Source organism: Oncorhynchus clarkii, chromosome 12 (genome assembly GCF_045791955.1).
Source record: "Oncorhynchus clarkii lewisi isolate Uvic-CL-2024 chromosome 12, UVic_Ocla_1.0, whole genome shotgun sequence".
In the NCBI taxonomy this organism is placed as follows: Eukaryota; Metazoa; Chordata; class Actinopteri; order Salmoniformes; family Salmonidae; genus Oncorhynchus; species Oncorhynchus clarkii.
The window spans coordinates 18,419,085-18,439,611 of NC_092158.1; the positions used below are offsets into that span (position 1 = coordinate 18,419,085).

The 20,527-nt window shown below is 43.7% G+C and overlaps 2 protein-coding genes across 2 annotated transcripts in view; both read left to right on the forward strand.

Moving 5' to 3' along the window:
- Positions 1–5,350, forward strand: LOC139421892 (phospholipase A2 group III). The gene is made up of 7 exons (XM_071173025.1): positions 1–1,185; positions 1,783–1,915; positions 2,097–2,231; positions 2,340–3,259; positions 3,395–3,530; positions 3,933–4,049; positions 4,433–5,350. Exons 1-7 carry the CDS (start codon positions 561–563, stop codon positions 4,647–4,649), a joined length of 2,283 nt encoding a protein of 760 aa, XP_071029126.1. The 5' UTR covers positions 1–560; the 3' UTR covers positions 4,650–5,350.
- Positions 5,351–5,820: 470 nt separating this feature from the next.
- The window catches only part of LOC139422829 (tetratricopeptide repeat protein 28-like), a 137,870-nt gene continuing 123,163 nt past the window's right edge, over positions 5,821–20,527 (forward strand). The window contains exons 1-2 of the mRNA XM_071174223.1: positions 5,821–6,045; positions 8,047–8,427. Of these exons, the coding sequence (XP_071030324.1) occupies positions 6,016–6,045; positions 8,047–8,427 (411 nt within the window). The 5' untranslated portion in view covers positions 5,821–6,015. The remainder of the gene's footprint in view (positions 6,046–8,046; positions 8,428–20,527) is intronic.

Here is a 20,527-nt window from a genome sequence, read left to right on the forward strand (position 1 = left end):
AAAAGCGTTTCCACCAACATTTCGTACATAGTTAATTTTACCGACACAAAAATATCCACTTCTTCTAGCGTATGCCTATTTTGTTTTGTCGACATTTGGAAAGTTAACTACATTAGACCTGTCCTGTTTCCATGAGGTTTCTCCGACATATACTACTTGCACCCAAAGCTTGGACAGAAGACTGGTTAGTTACACAAACACACACTACAACCACGTGGTCAAATCAAAGCGCAGAATATTGCGGGCGGGAAAGCCCCTCGTAGAACAGTTTAAAACCGGCCTGAGGTCCGTCTCTTTTCAGACATCCTCAGACAGTGGAAACTAGTGCATAGGGCCACTGTTAATTACGTATCAGCTGCAAAGTGAATGTATTTTAATGCAAGTTCGGGGTGCGGCAACATTTTATTTATATATTTAATCTTACCTCTTAGCATAAGAGAAAGGGAGTGTTTTATAAAACGAGAAATTAAATTGGATTGGGTTCGGTGCTTTTTATTACCAATATTAGTTTATCTATAAAGTACTGAAGGACATTTAAAGTGCTTACATTGGTGCTGAAAATGCACATCAACTCCATTTTATTTTCTGCTGTAATGATGGCAGCAGTGTCACTGATGTTGACCACTGCAGCTGCTGCTGCTGACCCGAGGGATTTCTGTTTCTGGACTAAAGTCACGTCGAACGGTGAGACCCATCTCAGCTTTCTCCGACACCACAGCGAAACTCACCACGCCTCCTCCTCATCCCTCCATCTCTACCACAGTGTGTGGTCGGTGGAGAATAGACTGGTCAACTGCGCAGTGAGTGACGACACGGCCGTTACAGACAGCTACATGTCTGTGTGTCGGGAGAAGAACACCACAGGAGAGTTCTCTGACCGTCCTTGTGAACGTTTTGATGTCAGTGCGCAGTCTGAACTTGAAAGCCACTGCGCTCCTGTTAGCTCTCCAACGGTCACCCAGCGCGAAGCCGTTGGAGATGCCTCTGAGGAACATACAGAGACAAGGAGTAAGAGGCACGCACGGAGCGTTATTGATGATATAGCGTTCCAGAATCTTCTTGGAGACGGTGGTGACAGTTCCAGGGATGAGACGCAAACCCATCGGCGCGTAAAGCGTGGTTTCATCGTGCCGGGAACGCTTTGGTGCGGCTCAGGGAACAAGGCGGCGACCTATGACGATTTAGGTAGGTGGTCGGTGTTGTATCTGTAACTGTGTTCCAGACTAAGATGTGGTTCTCCTTTTGATAATATTGTCTTATTTGTAATTGTATGGGGTATTAAAGCAGAATGTAATTGATGATGATGATTCATATGCCCATTTGTAGGGCTCTATAAAATCCGCGATGCGGAGAACGCAGACAGAATTATGGAATCCAGATATTAAAATGTAATTCAACCATATTCAAACGATCGATTGATTGTGTGAGCTACACCGCTAACAGTTGCATCTATGTGTATTTGTATTTCTTTTTAGACCTGAAAAGTGGTCTCCTGATGTGGGTTTTGCATTGTTGTGGATTAGAACATCCAATTGAGTTGTTTTTCAGTTTAAAAAAGTGTGATTTTCAGAGCGAAAACCTTAAAAAACAGGGTGAAACAGAAATCTGGGTAAAATTAAACGGAATTTGGGGAAACAAAATACGGAATCAGACAAAATGTAACTGATTTTATAGGGCCCTACTTTAGTAATGCCTCTGTTTCGCATCACAATATATCAAATATGCCTAACCTGGTCTCTTGTTGTTGTTGCTGAACCTCTCCTACCCGTCTACCTGTGACAGGTGTGTTTGCAGAGACAGACAGTTGCTGCAGGGAGCATGACCAATGTCAGGACACCATCCTGTCGTTCGAGACCAACTATGGAGTTTTCAACACAAACATTTTCACCCTGTCCCACTGCCACTGTGATAACAGGTAGACTGCCTGTCACAAACTAACTCTGTCTATGAGACTGTGACTCTCATGAGGAAGATTCTGCCTTTCCCTTAACATTATACATTACTGATTCAGTTCCGGCTAACCTCTGGGCAGTGTTGTATTGATGTTGTGTTTAGGTTGTATTAACATTGTATTAACATTGTGTTGTTGTGTATAGGTTTCACCAGTGTTTGCTGGGGGCTGAGGACAGTATTTCAGACACAGTGGGATACGTCTTCTTCAACCTGCTGAAGATGCACTGCTTTGAGTTCTCCCACAGACTACAGTGCTCTCAGAGGAATTGGTTTGGCATGTGAGTGACGATCTCTCCCTCACTTATGTTTGTTCATGAAGTGTTTAATGTAACATGCAATGTAAAATGGAGTAGAGGCTGATCCTACCTCATTCCTCTCTGTGACAGGTGTCAACAGTATGAGATGTCTCTGTATGCTGTGGTCCATCCTCCCACCTTCTACAACTCCACCCAGCCAGACCCTGACTTAGAGGAGGATGACATGGCTGACAATACCACCACTACCATCTCCACCCCCACTTCCACCTCCCCCTCCAACTCTACCACCTCCTCCTCCACATCCATCTCCTCCTCCTCCTCCTCCACTTCCAACTCCACCACCTCCATCTCCACCTCCTCTACCTCCCTCTCCACATCACCCACCACCTCCATCTCCACCTCCCCTACCTCCCTCTCCACGTCTCCCACCACCTCCATCTCCACCTCATCTACCTCCCTCTCCACCTCTCCCACCACCTCCTCCACCTCCATCTCCACCTCCTCTACCTCCCTTTCCACCTCTTCCACCACCTCCTCCACCTCCTCTACCTCCCTCTCCACCTCCATCTCCACCACCTCCTCCACCTCCTCCACCTCCTCCTCCATCTCTTCCTCCACCTTCTCTACTTCCATCTCCACATCTCCCTCCACCACTTCAACCTCTCCCACCACCTTTCCCTACATTGCCACTTCCACCTCTCCCTCCACCTCCACCCCCACCCCTCCATCCACCTCTCCCTCCACCTCCACCCCCACCACTCCTTCCAGTGCTGCCCCAGCAGACCTCACCCCAGGGGGTCAGAGTGGAACACCAGCCTCTGGCTCGCCTGTCATCCACCCTTACCCTGGAGAGGACAATATGGTTGCCAATACTTCCCCCACCTCCACCACTGGCACTGCTACTGCTATAGGGACCCAGAGTAGCACCTCGGGACTGGAAACTTCAGCCTCAGCCTCGGGCCCAGCATTGGCTTTGGCTTCGCCAGCTGAACCCACCCACCATACTGGCCTGACTCTGCCTAAGTCTAACCAGGACGCAGCAAGCACAGGTAGGTGAAAGAAAATATTGTCTGGTTTTCTGTCTCTTTCTGCCTGTTTCTATGTGCATCTACTATTGATAATGCCTTTTGAGTGGACTTGACCATGAGCTCAATTACATTTCATTGTGTTTTCCATCTGTGTAGGGAAGCAGCATGTGTATGTGTGTGATGTATACAGAGACCTGGATGACTGCAGGTTTAAGATCCCTGCTCACCAGAAGAGATACAGCCTCCTCAACCCAGAACCCAGGACCCTCTTCCACTGCAACTGTACCAGCAGGTCATTATTACAGAATAACACAATATGTAATGACTTGGACAACCAGATCAGTGCAACCAAGTGGTCTGTGACATACACATGTCTGTATGTCATTTTGTGAATGAATTAATGAAATTATTAGTCAAATCACCTTCGGTGACCCATCCTTTACGGGTATATTTGTTAGGTGTGTAAAACAAATTGTGTGCATAGGGTCAGACAGTCAAGGACAGCCCTACTAGTTGTGTTAGCAGTTGTTGCTTAATGTTTAAATCAAATGTTTGATAAAATACAGAAGTAGGACTTTTTGGCAGCAGTAAGATTGTGTGCTCACGTGTGTGTCTGGCACTCACCCCAATATGTCCTCCTCTCCTCTCCTCTCCTCTCCTCTCCTCTCCTCTCCTCTCCTCTCCTCTCTTCTAGACTGTCTGAGGTTCTGGTTCAGCAGAAGGAGATATCTGTGGTTCAGACTATCCTGTTGAAGTACATCTCTCTGTCCTGTTTCACATTACAGCCACAGGTCTGCACACAGGGGACAAGGTCAGTACAGTACACATCACAGACACACACACCCACTGCCACACATGTGCACGCAAGGGTGCACGCTCTCTCTCTCTCACACACACACACACACACACACACACACACACACACACACACACACACACACACACACACACACACACACACACACACACACACACACACACACACACACACACGGACTGGGACCAGAAATAGGCTCTGGCATTCTAATACACCGGCCCATTTTTTCCTTGTGGCCCCCACTATTAGCCAGATAATTATCATTTTGTGCAAAAACCCCAAGTTAGACAGGCCCACTGAGCTAATGGTCCACGCCCGCACACACAGACACACACAACCGCACGTGAGTTTGTAACAGTCTACCTCCTTATCTACAGCTGCTCGGCTTCTCTGGTCAAACCCTCTCCTGTTCAGCTGGAGCAGCAGAAGATCAATGGTGGAGGCATGGAGGAGTGGCGCCATCTACAGGCCGCTGGCCACAACGGCAGGAGGCCCAAATCTAGATGGGCCAAACGCAGACTACACAAACTCTGCATCAGGATGACCAGGAAGCACAGTCAATGTGCTTTAGTAGAAGATGTAGTGCCAATGTGATGCAATGTTGCCTGATCTATTTAGCCATCCCATTTCCTCCCCTATGGGATATAGATACTATTTATTTTTGTAATTTACATTTTAGTAATTGTAAATCCAGATTTATCCAGAGCTGCTTATAGTTAATGCATTCACTTTAAGATAGCTAGGTGAGACATCCACATCAGCAAACTCAGTGCAAGTAGGAAAAAAGACAAGTGCAAGTTTTTGTTGTTGTTGGAGGGATAAGACATCTACTAATAGCAGTTATAAATAGTGATATGTGTATCAGGGCCTTACTGCTGTAAAGGAAAAACTCTTGTTTCAAGTCCTGAATGTAAATATCTAAGCTACTGTACTATAGTGTAAAATACTTTTTTTTAAACTACTGTCTATGCTCAGCATTAATTTAATACTTTATCTGACTGCAAATTGTACATATAAGTTACTTGTATAGAAAAACATATCATTATCAAAGACAAACAGTGTTTGCATTTAATGTTTTTATTCATTATTTGTTTACTCTGTAATAATCCAGACTGTATCACAACCTGCCGTGATTGGGAGTGCCATCCACTTTGACAATTGGCCCAGCGTCGTTCAAGTTTGTACGGGTGTAGGCCGTCATTGTAAATACGAATTTGCGCTTAACTGACTTGACTAGTTAAATAAAGGTTCAATAAAATAAAACATAGTTTTTTTAATTAAACACTTTGACAGAGCCTGTGTGCTATTTCTTAGTGTTGTCTTTACAATGCTGTCAATTTGATGGCACATTAAACTACACTATATCAAAGACACCAAAGTGTTAGATTATTATTATGGAAGCCATAACTATTAGAATACGTTAATTAAAGGCAAAGGGATGGTTTTTGTATCGTCTTTTCTATAATTATTTTTCCTTTTTTTCACCTTTGATTCAAGGCAATTGTGTAACCTACTTTAATATGAAGCGTATGGCTTGTTTATTTATGAAGAGGTCTGCAGTAAGTAACGATCTATTACAAAAATTCTGTAGAAACAATACTTACAACAGGAATGAATAACTGCTAGGTAACTCAACCCCTCTCTGATGTCACCACGGGTAATTGAGACCTGGAGAGCGACTGGAGATGCATCCGTGGAGCTTGAGCCTGCCGAGACCCGCCTCCACCCGCCACAAATTCCGTTACTCGGGGAAAAACGGATTTAACATGGCGCACTTTCTGGGAAATAACTTGAGTTAGTTCGCGGCCGGTTAAGTGGAATATCGCTTGTTGTTCATTTTTCTGAGGTCCATGAAAACATTGTTGTAGGAGAGCGCAGCGTTTCTGTGGCTGTTTGGGAAGCGAACTGCCATGGGATGAAAGTTTGAAGTTGCTGCCGCTGTGTATAAAGCTAGAACAGGATGGAGAAGCATCGACCGAAGAAAGAAAGGGTAAATAACCCAATGGCGAACAAAGAAAATGAGGCTACAGTTTTTTTGACAGTGCATAGCATTTAGGCTATATATCTAGCTAACTGCAATAGTATGCTATAGGCTGGCTAGTAACTAACCTATCAATTTCAGCCAAAGTGCTTTGATGATCCGTTTGATGTCATGCCCAAGTTGCTTAGCTATTCAGTAGTATTGTTGCCTAGCCCGTACCGCGCTTTTCATAGCAATTTAGTGGAATATGCCATATTACAGTATTACAATAATAATAAGATAAGACAAGATCCAAATGTAACATTAGCTTTTACTTAGGTGACAAACAGAACAGTGGTTTTTGCCCCTTTAGTCTCTCTCTCTCTCTCTCTCTCTCTCTCTCTCTCTCTCTCTCTCTCTCTCTCTCTCTCTCTCTCTCTCTGTCAGAGGAGGTCCCTGGTTTCATTCTCTCAGGAATGTGTCTCCCTGCTGACCTGGGCTGGGAGGAGGAAGGAAGGGACAAGGAAGTGGTGTGTGTGTGTGTGTGTGTGTGTGTGAAGATGGTGTTCCTGTACTAGTTTTCCAACACAACTGTTTCAACTGCTGCTCCACTTTGACAATGGCTCATTTTCCTGCACGCCTCCATCTGTGTTTGTGTGAGAGAGACACAGAAAGAAAGAGATTGAGTGAGTGAGATAGAGAGAAATACGCAGGGAGAGAGATGGAGAGAGTGTGTGTAAGAGTGACTCATATATACCCAGCTATATGCACAGGCTGAAAATCAGCTGTTCTCTCCTCTTCTCCTGACTCCCCCTCTCTCTCTCTCTCAATTCAATTCAATTCAATTCAATTCAAGGGCTTTATTGGCATGGGAAACATGTGTTAACATTGCCAAAGCAAGTGAGGTAGACAACATACAAAGTGAAAATATAAAGTGAAAAACAACAAAAATTAACAGTAAACATTACACATACAGAGGTTTCAAAACAGTAAAGACATTACAAATGTCATATTATATATATATATACAGTGTTTTAACAATGTACAAATGGTTAAAGGACACAAGATAAAATAAATAAGCATAAATATGGGTTGTATTTACAATGGTGTGTGTTCTTCACTGGTTGCCCTTTTCTCGTGGCAACAGGTCACAAATCTTGCTGCTGTGATGGCACACTGTGGAATTTCACCCAGTAGATATGGGAGTTTTTCAAATTTGGATTTGTTTTCGAATTCTTTGTGGATCTGTGTAATCTGAGGGAAATATGTCTCTCTAATATGGTCATACATTGGGCAGGAGGTTAGGAAGTGCAGCTCAGTTTCTCTCTCTCTCTCCCTCTCTCTCCCCCCTCTCCCTCTCCCCTCTCTCACTCTCTCTTGCTCTCTCTCTAGCTCTCCCTGTTTCTCTCTCTTTCTTCTCTCAGTGAAAACTTTCTACTGTGTGAGTTAGTGCTCCAGTTTGCTCTCTGTTTGGACAGAGAATGCCACTGGGACTCCAGGGAACATGTGTGTGTGTGTGTGTGTGTGTGTGTGTGTGTGTGTGTGTGTGTGTGTGTGTGTGTGTGTGTGTATGTGTATGTGTGTGTGTGTGTGTGTGTGTGTGTGTGTGTGTGTGTGTGTGTGTGTGTGTGTGTGCGAGCGAGCGAGCGAGCGAGAGAGAGAGAGAGAGAGAGAGAGAGAGAGAGAGAGAGATAGAGAGATATAATGACAGCCTTGATGTAAGTAATTCTGAAAATACAAATTTGGTAGCAGCAGATCAGGGAAGGAAGCAGAGAGTTAACCTCAACGTGCACATTATACACACACGCAAGTAGATGTAGATATAAAAACATTGCTTTGATGTTTTGGTGGAACAGATTAGAAAGTCAGCTGTACATCAGCATGGTCCTCTTTAGGGAATGATGATACAACTTGACTGTCAAATTACTGTAATGTTGAGAAAAAGGTATTTGATTGAATTCAAATATAACTGACCACTCCTCCCTACATTTATTTTCTTCCTCCCCTCCCCCTCTCTCTTCTCCTCTTTAGTTCTCTCTCTTTGGCCCTCGCTCTTCTGGCCGAAGCACCAACCCTCCCTCTTCCTCCTCTTCATCCTCTACCTCTGCTCCCCCCATCCCTCCCACTCTCTGCAAGACAGACCCTCATCCCTCCATCGCTCCCTCCATCCCTCCTGGGCCTCCTATCCTTTCTAAGACAGAGTTTTTGGAAGCAGTGCGTTGCAGTAACCAGGCGTGCCAGCGGGGGCAGTACAGCCAGGCGGTGCAGCTCTATGGGAAGGCCCTGTCTGCAGACCCTCAGAACTGCATCCTGTACAGTAACCGCTCAGCGGCCCATCTCCGCCTTGGACAATACCAGACCGCCCTGGACGACGCCCTCAAAGCCCGCCTGCTCAACCCCAAATGGCCAAAGGTAGGACCAACTTTATACTATAACATACATTTGTACTGCTAACTGAGCCTTTGTTTGTGGGATGGGTTTTGCTCAAACTACAGATGTAAGATCTTCATTTCATCACTCTTGTGTTGCTGCGAATTTTCCTGAACAGCAGGAAATGAAAACTTGTAGTGTATTCAAGGTTTAAAAAGGCTTTGTCATTTCAAAAAAAATTCCATTAATTATAATCCACATAATAATTCACATTTCCTGTTGCTGCAGGATTATTTTCCTTCTGTAGCAAACTGGCTCAAATTAAGATCCTACATCTGTAATGGCCCAAGGTAAGAGAGATAGGCGTCATGGTTACAGTTTTTTTCGATTGCTAAACGACAGTGGGCACAACTGGAGTCACATGTGCAAAACTCTAACTACAGTCTGCACTACCAACAGTCACCTGAGCTAAACAGTTCACATCACCTGCAAAACTCATTCCAAGCAACACAACTCTTAACACATGGCTCAAAACACGCTCAGTGCAGCCAAACACTATGCACAACCCTCACTGAGATAACACAAACTGTCACTCAGAACACACTGAGAGTAAAAACACTAGCATCAAACACCAATACAGAAAATACAAACTTTTCATCTTTACAGTTTGAACAATTTCAGTGACTTCATACAAAGTAATATTTTCTTCAAAGAAAAGAGTGACATTCTTTCACATGATTTATTAAAATTTTTAGAACATAACAATTATTTAAGGTAAATGAAAATTAGCAGTTTGCTTCAATAGTCTGTAGTAATTTACGGAATTACAGTAATGAGAAAAAAAGGTAGAAACTAAAAGTACATACTGTAATTCAAACAAATAATTGAGGGGCTAATCCTGCCTCTCTCTAGCATCAGGCCACAGGTTTTCTTCAACACCACATCTAATGTTTTCTCTTGCCATGCACCTGGGGAAGAACCTTCTGGAGTGCCTTATCCATCCCTGGCAGTCCTCTGGACTCGTGTCCTCACATCCGGCACGCATGGCTTCCAAAAGAGACATTTGGTCATGTGGGTGGTGACCAAACACTTTCCACCCCCAGGCAGAGAAAAACTCCTCTATTGGGTTGAGGAAGGGTGAATATGCAGGCAGGTACAAAACCACAAATCTGTGATGTGCTGCAAACCAATCTGTGACAGCTGCAGAGTGGTGAAAAGCAACGTTATCGCAAACTATGACAAAAACCTGGGCGTTTCTTACTGGCCCCCCCTGTTCTGCTGGCACTAGCTGAGCATAGAGCTGTTCTAGGAAAGCTATAAGCATTTCTGTGTTGTATTGGCCAATGAGTGGTGTGTTGAGAAGCAAACCATCATTGGCCATTGCAGCACACATGGTGATATTTCCCCCCCTTTGGCCTGGAACCTCCACAGTGGCCCTTTGACCTAAAACATTCCTTCCTCTGCGCCGTGTTTTGGCAAGGTTAAATCCAGCTTCATCGATAAATACAAATGAATCTGGTCTTTCCAGTGCTTCCACCTCCATTACTCTCTGAAAAACAGTAAGTGCACAGTTTTACTGTAGAAATGCTAGTGTTTTTTTTTACTGTAAATATTTTGTATAGCTGTGTACGTAACCTCAGACGTCTTACCTGGACATATTGGTATCTTTGCTCTTTTACCCGTTCACTGTTTCTCTCGAACGGTACAGTGTATAACTGTTTCATTGTAACTTGGTGTTTCTTTAGGACTCGAGCAATAGTTGTTCTGCTGACAGAATTAACATTTTCAAATATATCATTATCAGCCAGCACTCTATCTTGAATCTCCCGCAGTTTTATTGCATTGTTGACAACAACCATGTCAACAATAGCATTTTCCTGCGCATCTGAAAATATTTTTTCTCTTCCCCCTGTTGGGGGCAGCCTTTGGGTCCTGTTGTAAAAATATATTTTACAGTCAAACTTACTGTAATATATATCTGTGTAAATATTCTATAATTGCAATACAAAATAGATTCCTGTAATGTTTTCATTTACTGTAAGGATGTAACTCTCACCTGTTTGCATGATGGAAAATTTGCATTACAGATGCCACTGTGGATCTTTGCAGATTGGGTTGCACCCTCAACCCTGCCTCTCTCAATGAGAGACCATGGTTCACGACATGGTCTATAAGTGTAGCCCTTATTTCATCTGAAATAACAGCTCTTTGTCTTCTTTGTCTTCCTCCACGCATCCGCCCTCTCCCTGCCACCCTTCTCCCTCCACGAACCCATCTTCCTTGTTCCATTTCCAAAATGAATCTTTCTGAGCTCTACCTATATATACTGTAATATGTGTGTGTGTTCACTAACAAGTCTAAAACAAGACACCTGCTTAGCCTTTCAGCTGAAATTGCAATCAGCAGTGTTTGAAAGGCACAAGGCTGAAATCTATTCCGTTTTGAATGTGTGGTTCACAGTTTTGACAGCAGTGTGTTAGCATTTGAACAAAGTGCTGTAAATCCACAGTGTTGTGCAGGTTGTGGTTAAAGTCATGGGATAAGTGTGTAGAGTTTTGAAAACTGTGTTCAAGCAATGAAAAACGAACTAGAGTTTGGTCCACATGAACTGCTGCTGTGCAGACTGTAGTTAGAGTTTTGCACATGTGACTCCAGTTGTGTCCACTGTCGTTTAGCAATTGAAAAAAAATGTAATGTACACCAACAACTTCTAGAGCATTCCCAGAGGATTGGAGGTGCTCAGCATGAAGTGCCTCTTTGTATTCAACTGTAGAGGGAATAGCCTGAACTTACAGTCAATAAACAAATGAGAGAGAAAGAGTAAGAGTGATACCAAGAGAGAGAGAGAGAAGAGACAGACAGACAGACAGACAGACAGATAGACTAAGAGACAGAGATGTTTTGAGGCAGTCAGGGGTCTTTGTAAAGAGACAAACTCCAGAAAGACTTTTCCAGGCTGGCTCTGTAATTCATTACATTTTAAGGGGCTTTATTAACATGGGAAACACATGTTTGCATTGCCAAAGCAAGTGAAATTAACAATTAAACATGAACAGTAAACATTACAATCACAAATGTTCAAAAATAATACACATTTCAAATGTCATATTATGTTTATATACAGTGTTGTAAGGATGTGCAAATAGTTAAAGTACAAAAAAAAATATGGGTTGCATTTACTCTCTGCTCTGTATCTCTCTCTCTGGGTCTGCTCCACTCCACTTCCCCTCTTTATAGGGAAGAGAATAGACAGAAGCTGCTTGTGTGTGTGTGTGTGTGTGTGTGTGTGTGTGTGTGTGTGTGTGTGTGTGTGTGTGTGTGTTGTAGGAGCAGCCAGGGTCTGTGAGGACAATAACATAACAGCAGGAACATTTCTTCAAGAGAGCGAGTGTGTCTGTTTGTGTGTGTGTGTGTGTGTGTGTGTGTGTGTGTGTGTGTGTGTGTGTGTGTGTGTGTGTTGTAGGAGCAGGCAGGGTCTGTGAGGACATCAACATAACAGCAGGAACATTTCTTCAAGAGAGCGAGTGTGTCTGTTTGTGTGTCTGTTTGTTTGTGTGTGTGTGTGTGTGTGTGTGTGTGTGTGTGTGTGTGTGTGTGTGTGTGTGTGTGTGTGTGTGTGTGTGTGTGTTGTAGGAGCAGGCTATGAGGACAATAACATAACAGCAGGAACATTTCTTCAAGAGAGCGAGTGTGTGTGTGTTTGTGTGTCTGTGTGTTTGTGTGTTTGTGTGTGCGTACTGGCCCGGTGGCGGTGTCAGAGCAGTGGTCCTGCTGCTGTATTCTCTGTTGGTCAGTGTGAAGGTCAGGTGTAATGAACTACCATTCTGAGAACGTTACTTACTTCAGCCTGTCCTCCGCCTTGTTCCTGTACCTCCCTCTCTGTTCCTGTCTGTTCCTCCCTCTCTCTTTTCTTCCCTCTTTCTGTCGGCTTCCCTCCAGTCGTCAATCCGCTGCACACCGTTAACTTCTCTGTTGGCACAATAGACTACACACACACACTTGCATGTGTGTTTGAACTACTTTAATGTCTCTATTACAATGGACAGATGGATAAAGTTTTTTTTCCTGATGATTGCTGACTGAGTTTCTTTACCTTGGCCAGTGGTCACCAACCCTGGCTTTGTTGTTCTGGAAAGCTCTCTCTCTCTTTATCTCTCTCTCTCTCTCTCTCTCTTCAATTCAAGGGGCTTTATTGGCATGGGAAACATGTGTTAACATTGCCAAAGCAAGTGAGGTAGATAATATACAAAAGTGAAATAAACAATAAAAATTAACAGTAAACATTACACATACAGAAGTTTCAAAACAATAAAGACATTACAAATGTCATATTATGTATATATACAGTGTTGTAACAATGTACAAATGGTTAAATAAGCATAAATATGGGTTGTATTTACAATGGTGTTTGTTCTTCACTGGTTGCCGTTTTCTTGTGGTAACAGGTCACAAATCTTGCTGCGGTGATGGCACACTGTGGTATTTCACCCAATAGATATGGGAGTTTATCAAAATTGGGTTTGTTTTCAAATTCTTTGTGGATCTGTGTAATCTGAGAGAAATATGTGTCTCTAATATGGTCATACATTGGGCAGGAGGTTAGGAAGTGCAGCTCAGTTTCCACCTCATTTTGTGGGTAGGGTGCACATAGCCTGTCTTCTCTTGAGAGCCATGTCTGTCTACGGCGACCTTTGTCAATAGCAAGGCTATGCTCACTGAGTCTGTACACATTCAAAGATTTCCTTAAGTTTGGGTCTGTCACAGTGGTCAGGTATTATGCCACTGTGTACTCTCTGTTTAGGGCCAAATAGCATTCTAGTTTGCTCTGTTTTTTTGTTAATTCTTTCAAATGTGTCAAGTAATTATCTTTTCTCATGATTTGGTTGGGTCTAATTGTGCTGCTGTCCTGGGGCTCTGTAGGGTGTGTTTGTGTTTGTGAACAGAGCCCCAGGACCAGTTTGCTTAAGGGACTCTTCTCCAGGTTCATTTCTCTGTAGGTGATGGCTTTGTTATGGAAGGTTTGGGAATCGCTTTCTTTTAGGTGGTTTTTGAATTGAATGGCTCTTTTCTGGATTTTGATAATTAGTGGGTATCAGCCTAATTCTGCTCTGCATGCATTATTTGGTGTTCTATGTTGTACACGGAGGATATTTTTTCAGAATTCTGCATGCAGAGTCTCAATTTGGTGTTTGTCCTATTTTGTGAAATCTTGGTTGGTGAGCGGACCCCAGACCTCACAACCATAAAGGGCAATGGGCTCTATGACTGATTCAAGTATTTTTAGCCAGATCCTAATTGGTATGTTGAATTTTATGTTCCTTTTGATGGCATAGAATGCCCTTCTTGCCTTGTCTCTCAGATCGTTCACAGCTTTGTGGAAGTTACCTGTGGCGCTGATGTTTAGGGCAAAGGTGTCTAGATTGAATTTGTATTTGTGGTCCTGGCAACTGGACCTTTTTTGGAACACCATTATTTTGGTCTTACTGAGATTTACTGTCAGGGCCTAGTTCTGGCAGAATCTGTGCAGAATATCTAGGTGCTGCTGTAGGCCCTCCTTGGTTGGTGACAGAAGCACCAGATCATCAGCAAACAGTAGACATTTGACTTCAGATTCTAGTAGGGTGAGGCCGGGTGTTGCAGACTTTTCTAGTGCCCACGCCAATTCATTGATATATATGTTGAAGAGGGTGGGGCTTAAGCTGCATCCCTGTCTCACCCCACGGCCCTGTGGGAAGAAATTTGTGTGTTTTTTGCCTATTTTAACCACACACTTGTTGTTTGTGTACATTAATTTTATAATGTCGTATGTTTTACCCCCAACACCACTTTCTATCCATTTGAATAGCAGACCCTCATGCCAAATTGAGTCAAAGGCTTTTTTGAAATCAACAAAGCATGAGAAGACTTTGCCTTTGTTTTGGTTTGTTTGGTTGTCAATTAGGGTGTGTTGTACGGTAATTTGGTAAAAAGCCAATTTGACATTTGCTCAGTACATTGTTTTCATTGAGGAAATGTACGAGTCTGCTGTTAATGATAATGCAGAGGATTTTCCCAAGGTTGCTGTTGACGCATATCCCACGGTAGTTATTGGGGTCAAATTTGTCTCCACTTTTGTGGATTGGGGTGATCAGTCCTTGGTTCCAAATATTGGGAAAGATGCCAGAGCTAAGGATGATGTTAAAGAGTTTTAGTATAGCCAATTGGAATTTGTTGTCTGTTGTTCCCTCTCTCTCTCTCTCTCTCTCTCTCTCTCTCTCTCTCTCTCTCTCTCTCTCTCTCTCTCTCTCTCTCTCTCTCTCTCTCTCTCTCAAGCTCTCAAGCTCTCCAGACTATGTTTAGCTCTTTAAATAAGTCAGTCACATGCTCTACGAAAGGTTTTGAAGTAGTCAGTCTTTCACTACAGATTTACATATGAAGGGCCATATGGACCCTGAAAGGTCTGCCTCGTGAGACAGAAACTCTGGGAGCGTGTTTGGTTGGCCATGTTCCCATGTAGCTTTCACCGTTGAAGCAGCTTTCAGCCCCACAAACATCAAAACATCCAACTTGAACCATCCAACTAGTCATTTAGCAGACACTCTTATCCAGAGTAATACAGGAGCAATTAGGGTTAAGTGACTTGCTCAAGGGCACATCAACAGATTTTTCACCTTTTATTTAGGTTGCCTAGGGATATTGCGTCATGAACACCAGAGGGCAGTATTAAATCAGAAATACCTTTCACACATGACAAAACACACCAATTATAATTAATCAATAAGGCCCAAGGGGGTGTGGTATAAGGCCAATATACTACGGCTAAGGACTTTTCTTATGACGACGCAACGCGGAGTGCCTGGACACAGCCTGTAGCCATGGTATATTAGCCATATACCACAAACCTCCGAGGTGCCTTATAGCTGTTATAAAATGGTTACCAACATAATTATAACAGTGAAATTAAATGTTTTGTCATACCTGTGGTATATGGTCCGATATACCATGGATTTCAGCCAATCAGCATTCAGGGATCAAACCACCCAGTTTATAATCCTGTATATAAACCCACAACATTCATCATTCATGCAAATAATTATAAAGCCCAATCCCCTGTTTCAGCTCAGTGGCACACAATACAGGCTTAGAGTTCTGTGTACTGTAGTGGTGTCGGCCTGAATGACATCTGAATGGTAGTTAGTTCTTTGCGTGCTGGGGTTTAAAAATCATGCACTCCTAAACATTTTGTTCCACATCCAACAGAAAGCTTAATGAGTTTGTTGAGAAAATAATTCCTCTCTTCCTCCTATTCTATTAAAAGAATTGATGAAGACAGATGAAGAAAGTCTGCAGCCTCTCATCCATGAGACAGTGTGAGAACACAAGAAAAGCATGCATCATCAGCATTTAGTTCCTGCTGTCACATGCACGCACCCACACACTCACTCATACACACATACACACACGCCTCTAATGAGCCTCTGTGTGGGCTAGCAGGACAGTGGTTTTAATTGGCTAATATTAATTGGGAGATGTTCATGGACACTTGTGCGTGCCAACACACACAGTCTTGTATAACTAACCTTGTAGGGACACACAATTCAGTCCCATTCAAAATCCTATTTTCCCTAACCCCTTACCTTAACCCTTACCCTAACCTCAACCCTAACCTGAAAACTTAACCCTAACCCTAGCTCTTAACCCTAACTCTAAAACTAACTCTAGTTCTTAACCATAAACCTAATTCTAACCCTAACACCATTTCTAACCTTAACCCTAAACCCCTTTAGAAATAGCATTTGACATTGTGGGTACTAACAAAATGTCCCCCCACCACACACACACACACACACACACACACACACACACACACACACACACACACACACACACACACACACACACACACACACACACACACACACACACACACACACACACACACACACACACACACACACACAAAGAGACATCTGCTCACACACAGTCAGATCCCACCAACTCTGCTGTCTCAGCGAAGCACAGACCCCCAATCCCTCCTCTCCCCCTTTCTCTATTTCTCTCACTCTCTTTCCCTCTCTTTCCCTCCCTATCTCACTCACACAGTTGGATTCCTCAAAGTGGCAGTGTGGAGGGACGAGACGTTGGGAGAAATAGATGGATTGGCCATTAAGAGGGGTATGGGAAAAGGGAGACGTGGATAAAGTGGTAGAGAAATGGATGGCTAGATGTAAAAGAGAAAGAGAGTGAGAACGGGAAGTGGAATAAACACATACATTGCTATTAAACAGTCGTTATGTTTGTTGATTTATTTTTATTTTACCTTTATCTAACTAGGCAAGTCAGTTAAGACGAAATAGTTATTTACAATGATGGCCAACCCCAGCCAAACCCTAACACAGACAACACTGGGCCAATTGTGTGCCGCCCTATGGGACTTCCAATCATGGCCGGTTGGGATACAGCCTGGAATTAAACCAGGGTCTGTAGTTGCGCCTTTAGCACTGAGACCTTAGACCGCAGCACCACTCGGGAGACCAGGAGTTAGTGTTTTAATGGCCTTCATACAGACTTAGTGTGAGAGGGCTACATTTCTGAATGTATAGTCAGCTGGAAAGGGTTTGGGCTTTAGTTTTAATCCTGACCATGAGCCCAGCTGAACACCAGACTCTGTCTGCATGAAGACTTTGCCTTTGTTTTGGTTTGTTTGGTTGTCAATTAGGGTTGCACAAGCTTCCCACAATAAGTTGGGTGAATTTTGGCATTGTGATGGCCACTCCAATACCTTAACTTTGTTGTCCTTAAGCCATTTTGCCACAAATTTGGGAGTATGTTTGGGGTCACTGTCCATTTGGAAGACTCATTTGCGACCAAGCTTTAACTTTCTGACTGATATCATGAGATGTTGCTTCAATATATCCACAAAATGTTCATCCCTCATCATGCCATCTATTTTGTAAAGTGCACCAGTCCCTCCTGCAGCAAAGCACCCCCACAACATGATGCTGCCACCCCCGTGCTTCACGGTTGGGATGGTGTTCTTCAGCTTTTAAGCCTCCCCCTTTTTACTACAAACACAACGATGGTCTTTATGGCCAAAACTTCTATTTTTGTTTCATCAGAGAAGAGGACATTTCTCCAAAATGTACGATCTTTGTCCCCATGTGCAGTTGCTTTTGTATGGCGGTTTTGGAGCAGTGGCTTCTTCCTTGCTGAGCGGCCTTTCAGGTTATGTCGATTTAGGACTCGTTTTACTGTGGATAGGTACTTTTGTACCTGTTTCCTCCAGCATCTTCACAAGGTCCTTTGCTGTTGTTCTGGGATTGATTTGCACTTTTCGCACCAAAGTACGTTAATCTCTAGGAGACAGAACACAACTCCTTCCTGAGCGGTATGACGACTGCGTGGTCCCATTGTGTTTATACTTGGGTACTATTGTTTGTACAGATGAACGTGGCACCTTCAGGCATTTGGAAATTGCTCCCAAGGATGACCCAGACTTGTGGAGGTCTTCACTGATTTCTTTTGATTTCCCCATGATGTCAAGCAAAGAGGCACTGAATTTGAAGGCAGGCCTTGAAATACATCCACATGTACACCTCCAATTGACACAAATTATGTCAATTAGCCCGTCAGAAACTTCTAAAGCCATGACATCATTTTCTGGAATTTTCCCAGCTGTTTAAAGGCACAGTCAACTTAGTGTGTGTAAACTTCTAACCCACTGGAATTGTGATACAGTGAATTATAAGTGAAATAATTTGTCTGTAAACAATTGTTTGAAAAATTACTTGTGTCATGCACAAAGTAGATGTCCTAACTGACTTGCCAAAACTACAGTTTGTTAACAAGAAATGTGTGTAGTGGTTGAAAAAGTAGTTTGAATGACTCCAACCTAAGTGTATGTAAACTTCCGATGTCAACTGTATGTGGCAGGGTTTACAGTCAATCACGGATTACAAAAAGAAAACTAGCCCCGTCGCGGATACCGACGTCTTGCTCCCAGACAAGTTAAACAACTTCTTTGCTCGCTTTGAGGACAATACAGTGCCACTGACACCACCCTCTACCAAAACCTGTGGGCTCTCCTTCACCACGGCCAATGTGAGTAAAACATTTAAACGTGCTAACCCTCGCAAGGCTGCCGGCCCAGATGGCATCCCTAGCCGGGTCCTCAGAGCATGCGCAGACCAGCTGGCTGGTGTGTTTACGGACAGCATCCCAGTATGCTGTTCCCACATGCTTCAAGAGGGCCACCATTGTTCCTGTTCCCATGAAAGCTAAGGTAACTGAGCTAAATGACTATCGCCCAGTAGCACTCACTTCCGTCATCATGAAGTGCTTTGAGAGTCAAGGATCATATCACCTCCACCCTACCTGACACCCTAGACCCACTCCAATTTGCTTACTGCCCCAATAGGTCCATAGACGATGCAATCGCAATCACACTGTACACTGCCCTTACCCATCTGGACAAGAGGAATACCTATGTAAGAATGCTGTTCATCGATTACAGTTCAGAATTTAACACCATAGTACCCTCCAAACTCGTCATTAAGCTTCAGACCCTGGGTCTCGACCCCGCCCTGTGCAACTGGTTCCTGGACTTTCTGATGGGCCGCCCCCAGGAGGTGAGGGTAGGAAAAGACATCTCCACCCCGCTGATCCTCAACACTGGGGCCCCACAAGGGTGCGTTCTCAGCCCTCTCCTGTACTCCCTGTTCACCCATGACTGCGTGGCCATGCACGACTCCAACTCAATCATCAAGTTTGCAGACGACACTACAGTGGTAGGCTTGATTACCAACAACGATGAGACAGCCTACAGGAAGGAGGTGAGGGCCCTCGGAGTGTGCTGTCAGAAAAATAACCTCTCACTCCACATCAACAAAACAAAGTGATGATCGTGGACTTCAGGAAACAGCCGAGGGAGCACCCCCCCTATCCACATTGACGGGACAGTAGTGGAGAAGGTGAAAAGTTTTAAGTTCCTTGGCGTACACATCATGGACAAACTGAAATGGTCCACCCACACAGACAGCGTGGCGCAACAGCGCCTCTTCAATCTCAGGAGTCTGAAGAAATTTGGCTTGTCACTGATAACACTCACAAACTTTTACAGATGCACAATCGAGAGCATCCTGTCGGGCTGTATCACCACCTGGTACGGCAGCTGCTCCGCCCATAACCGGAAGGCTCTCCAGAGGGTAGTGAGGTCTGCACAACGCATCACAGGGGCAAACTACCTGCCCTCCAGGACACCTACACCACCTGATGTCACAGGAAGGCCAAAAAGATCATCAAGGACATCAACCACTCAAGCCACTGCCTGTTCACACCACTACCATCCAGAAGGCGAGGTCAGTACAGGTGCATCAAAGCTGGGACCGAGAGACTGAAAAACAGCTTCTATCTCAAGGCGATCAGACTGCTAAACAGCAATCTAACTGCCTACATTGAGACCCAATCACTGGCCTCTTTAATAAATGGATCACTAGACACGTTATACAATGCCACTCTACATTATGCCACATTAATAATGTTTACATATCTTACATTACTCATCTCATATGTATATACTGTATTTTATACCATCTATTGCACCTTTCCTATGCCGCTCGGCCATCGCTCATCCATATACTTACTTGTACATACTCTCATTCACCCCTTTAGATTTGTGTTTATTAGGTAGTTGTTGGAGAATTGTTAGAATACTTGTTAGATATTACTGCACTGTCGTAACTAGAAGCACAAGCGTTTCGCTACACTCGCATTAACATCTGCTAACCATGTGTATGTGAGAAATAACATTTGATTTGATTTTATGTTTTGAAAAAAAAATGTACAGGCTTCCTTCTTTTTCACGCCGGATTAACTACAATGTTATTGATCCATCCTCATTTTTCTCCTATCAAAGCCATTGTAACTGTTTTAAAATCACCACTGGCCTCATGATGAAATCCCTGAGCGGTTTCCTTCCTCTCCCGCAACTGAGTTAGGAAGGGCGCCTGTATCTTTGTGGTGACTTTGATACACCAGCCAAAGTGTAATGAATAACTTCACCATCCTCAAAGGGATGTTCAATGTCTACCAATAGGTTCCCTTTGTGAACCATTGGAAAACCTCCCTGGTCTTTGTGGTTGAATCTGCACTTGAAATTCACTGC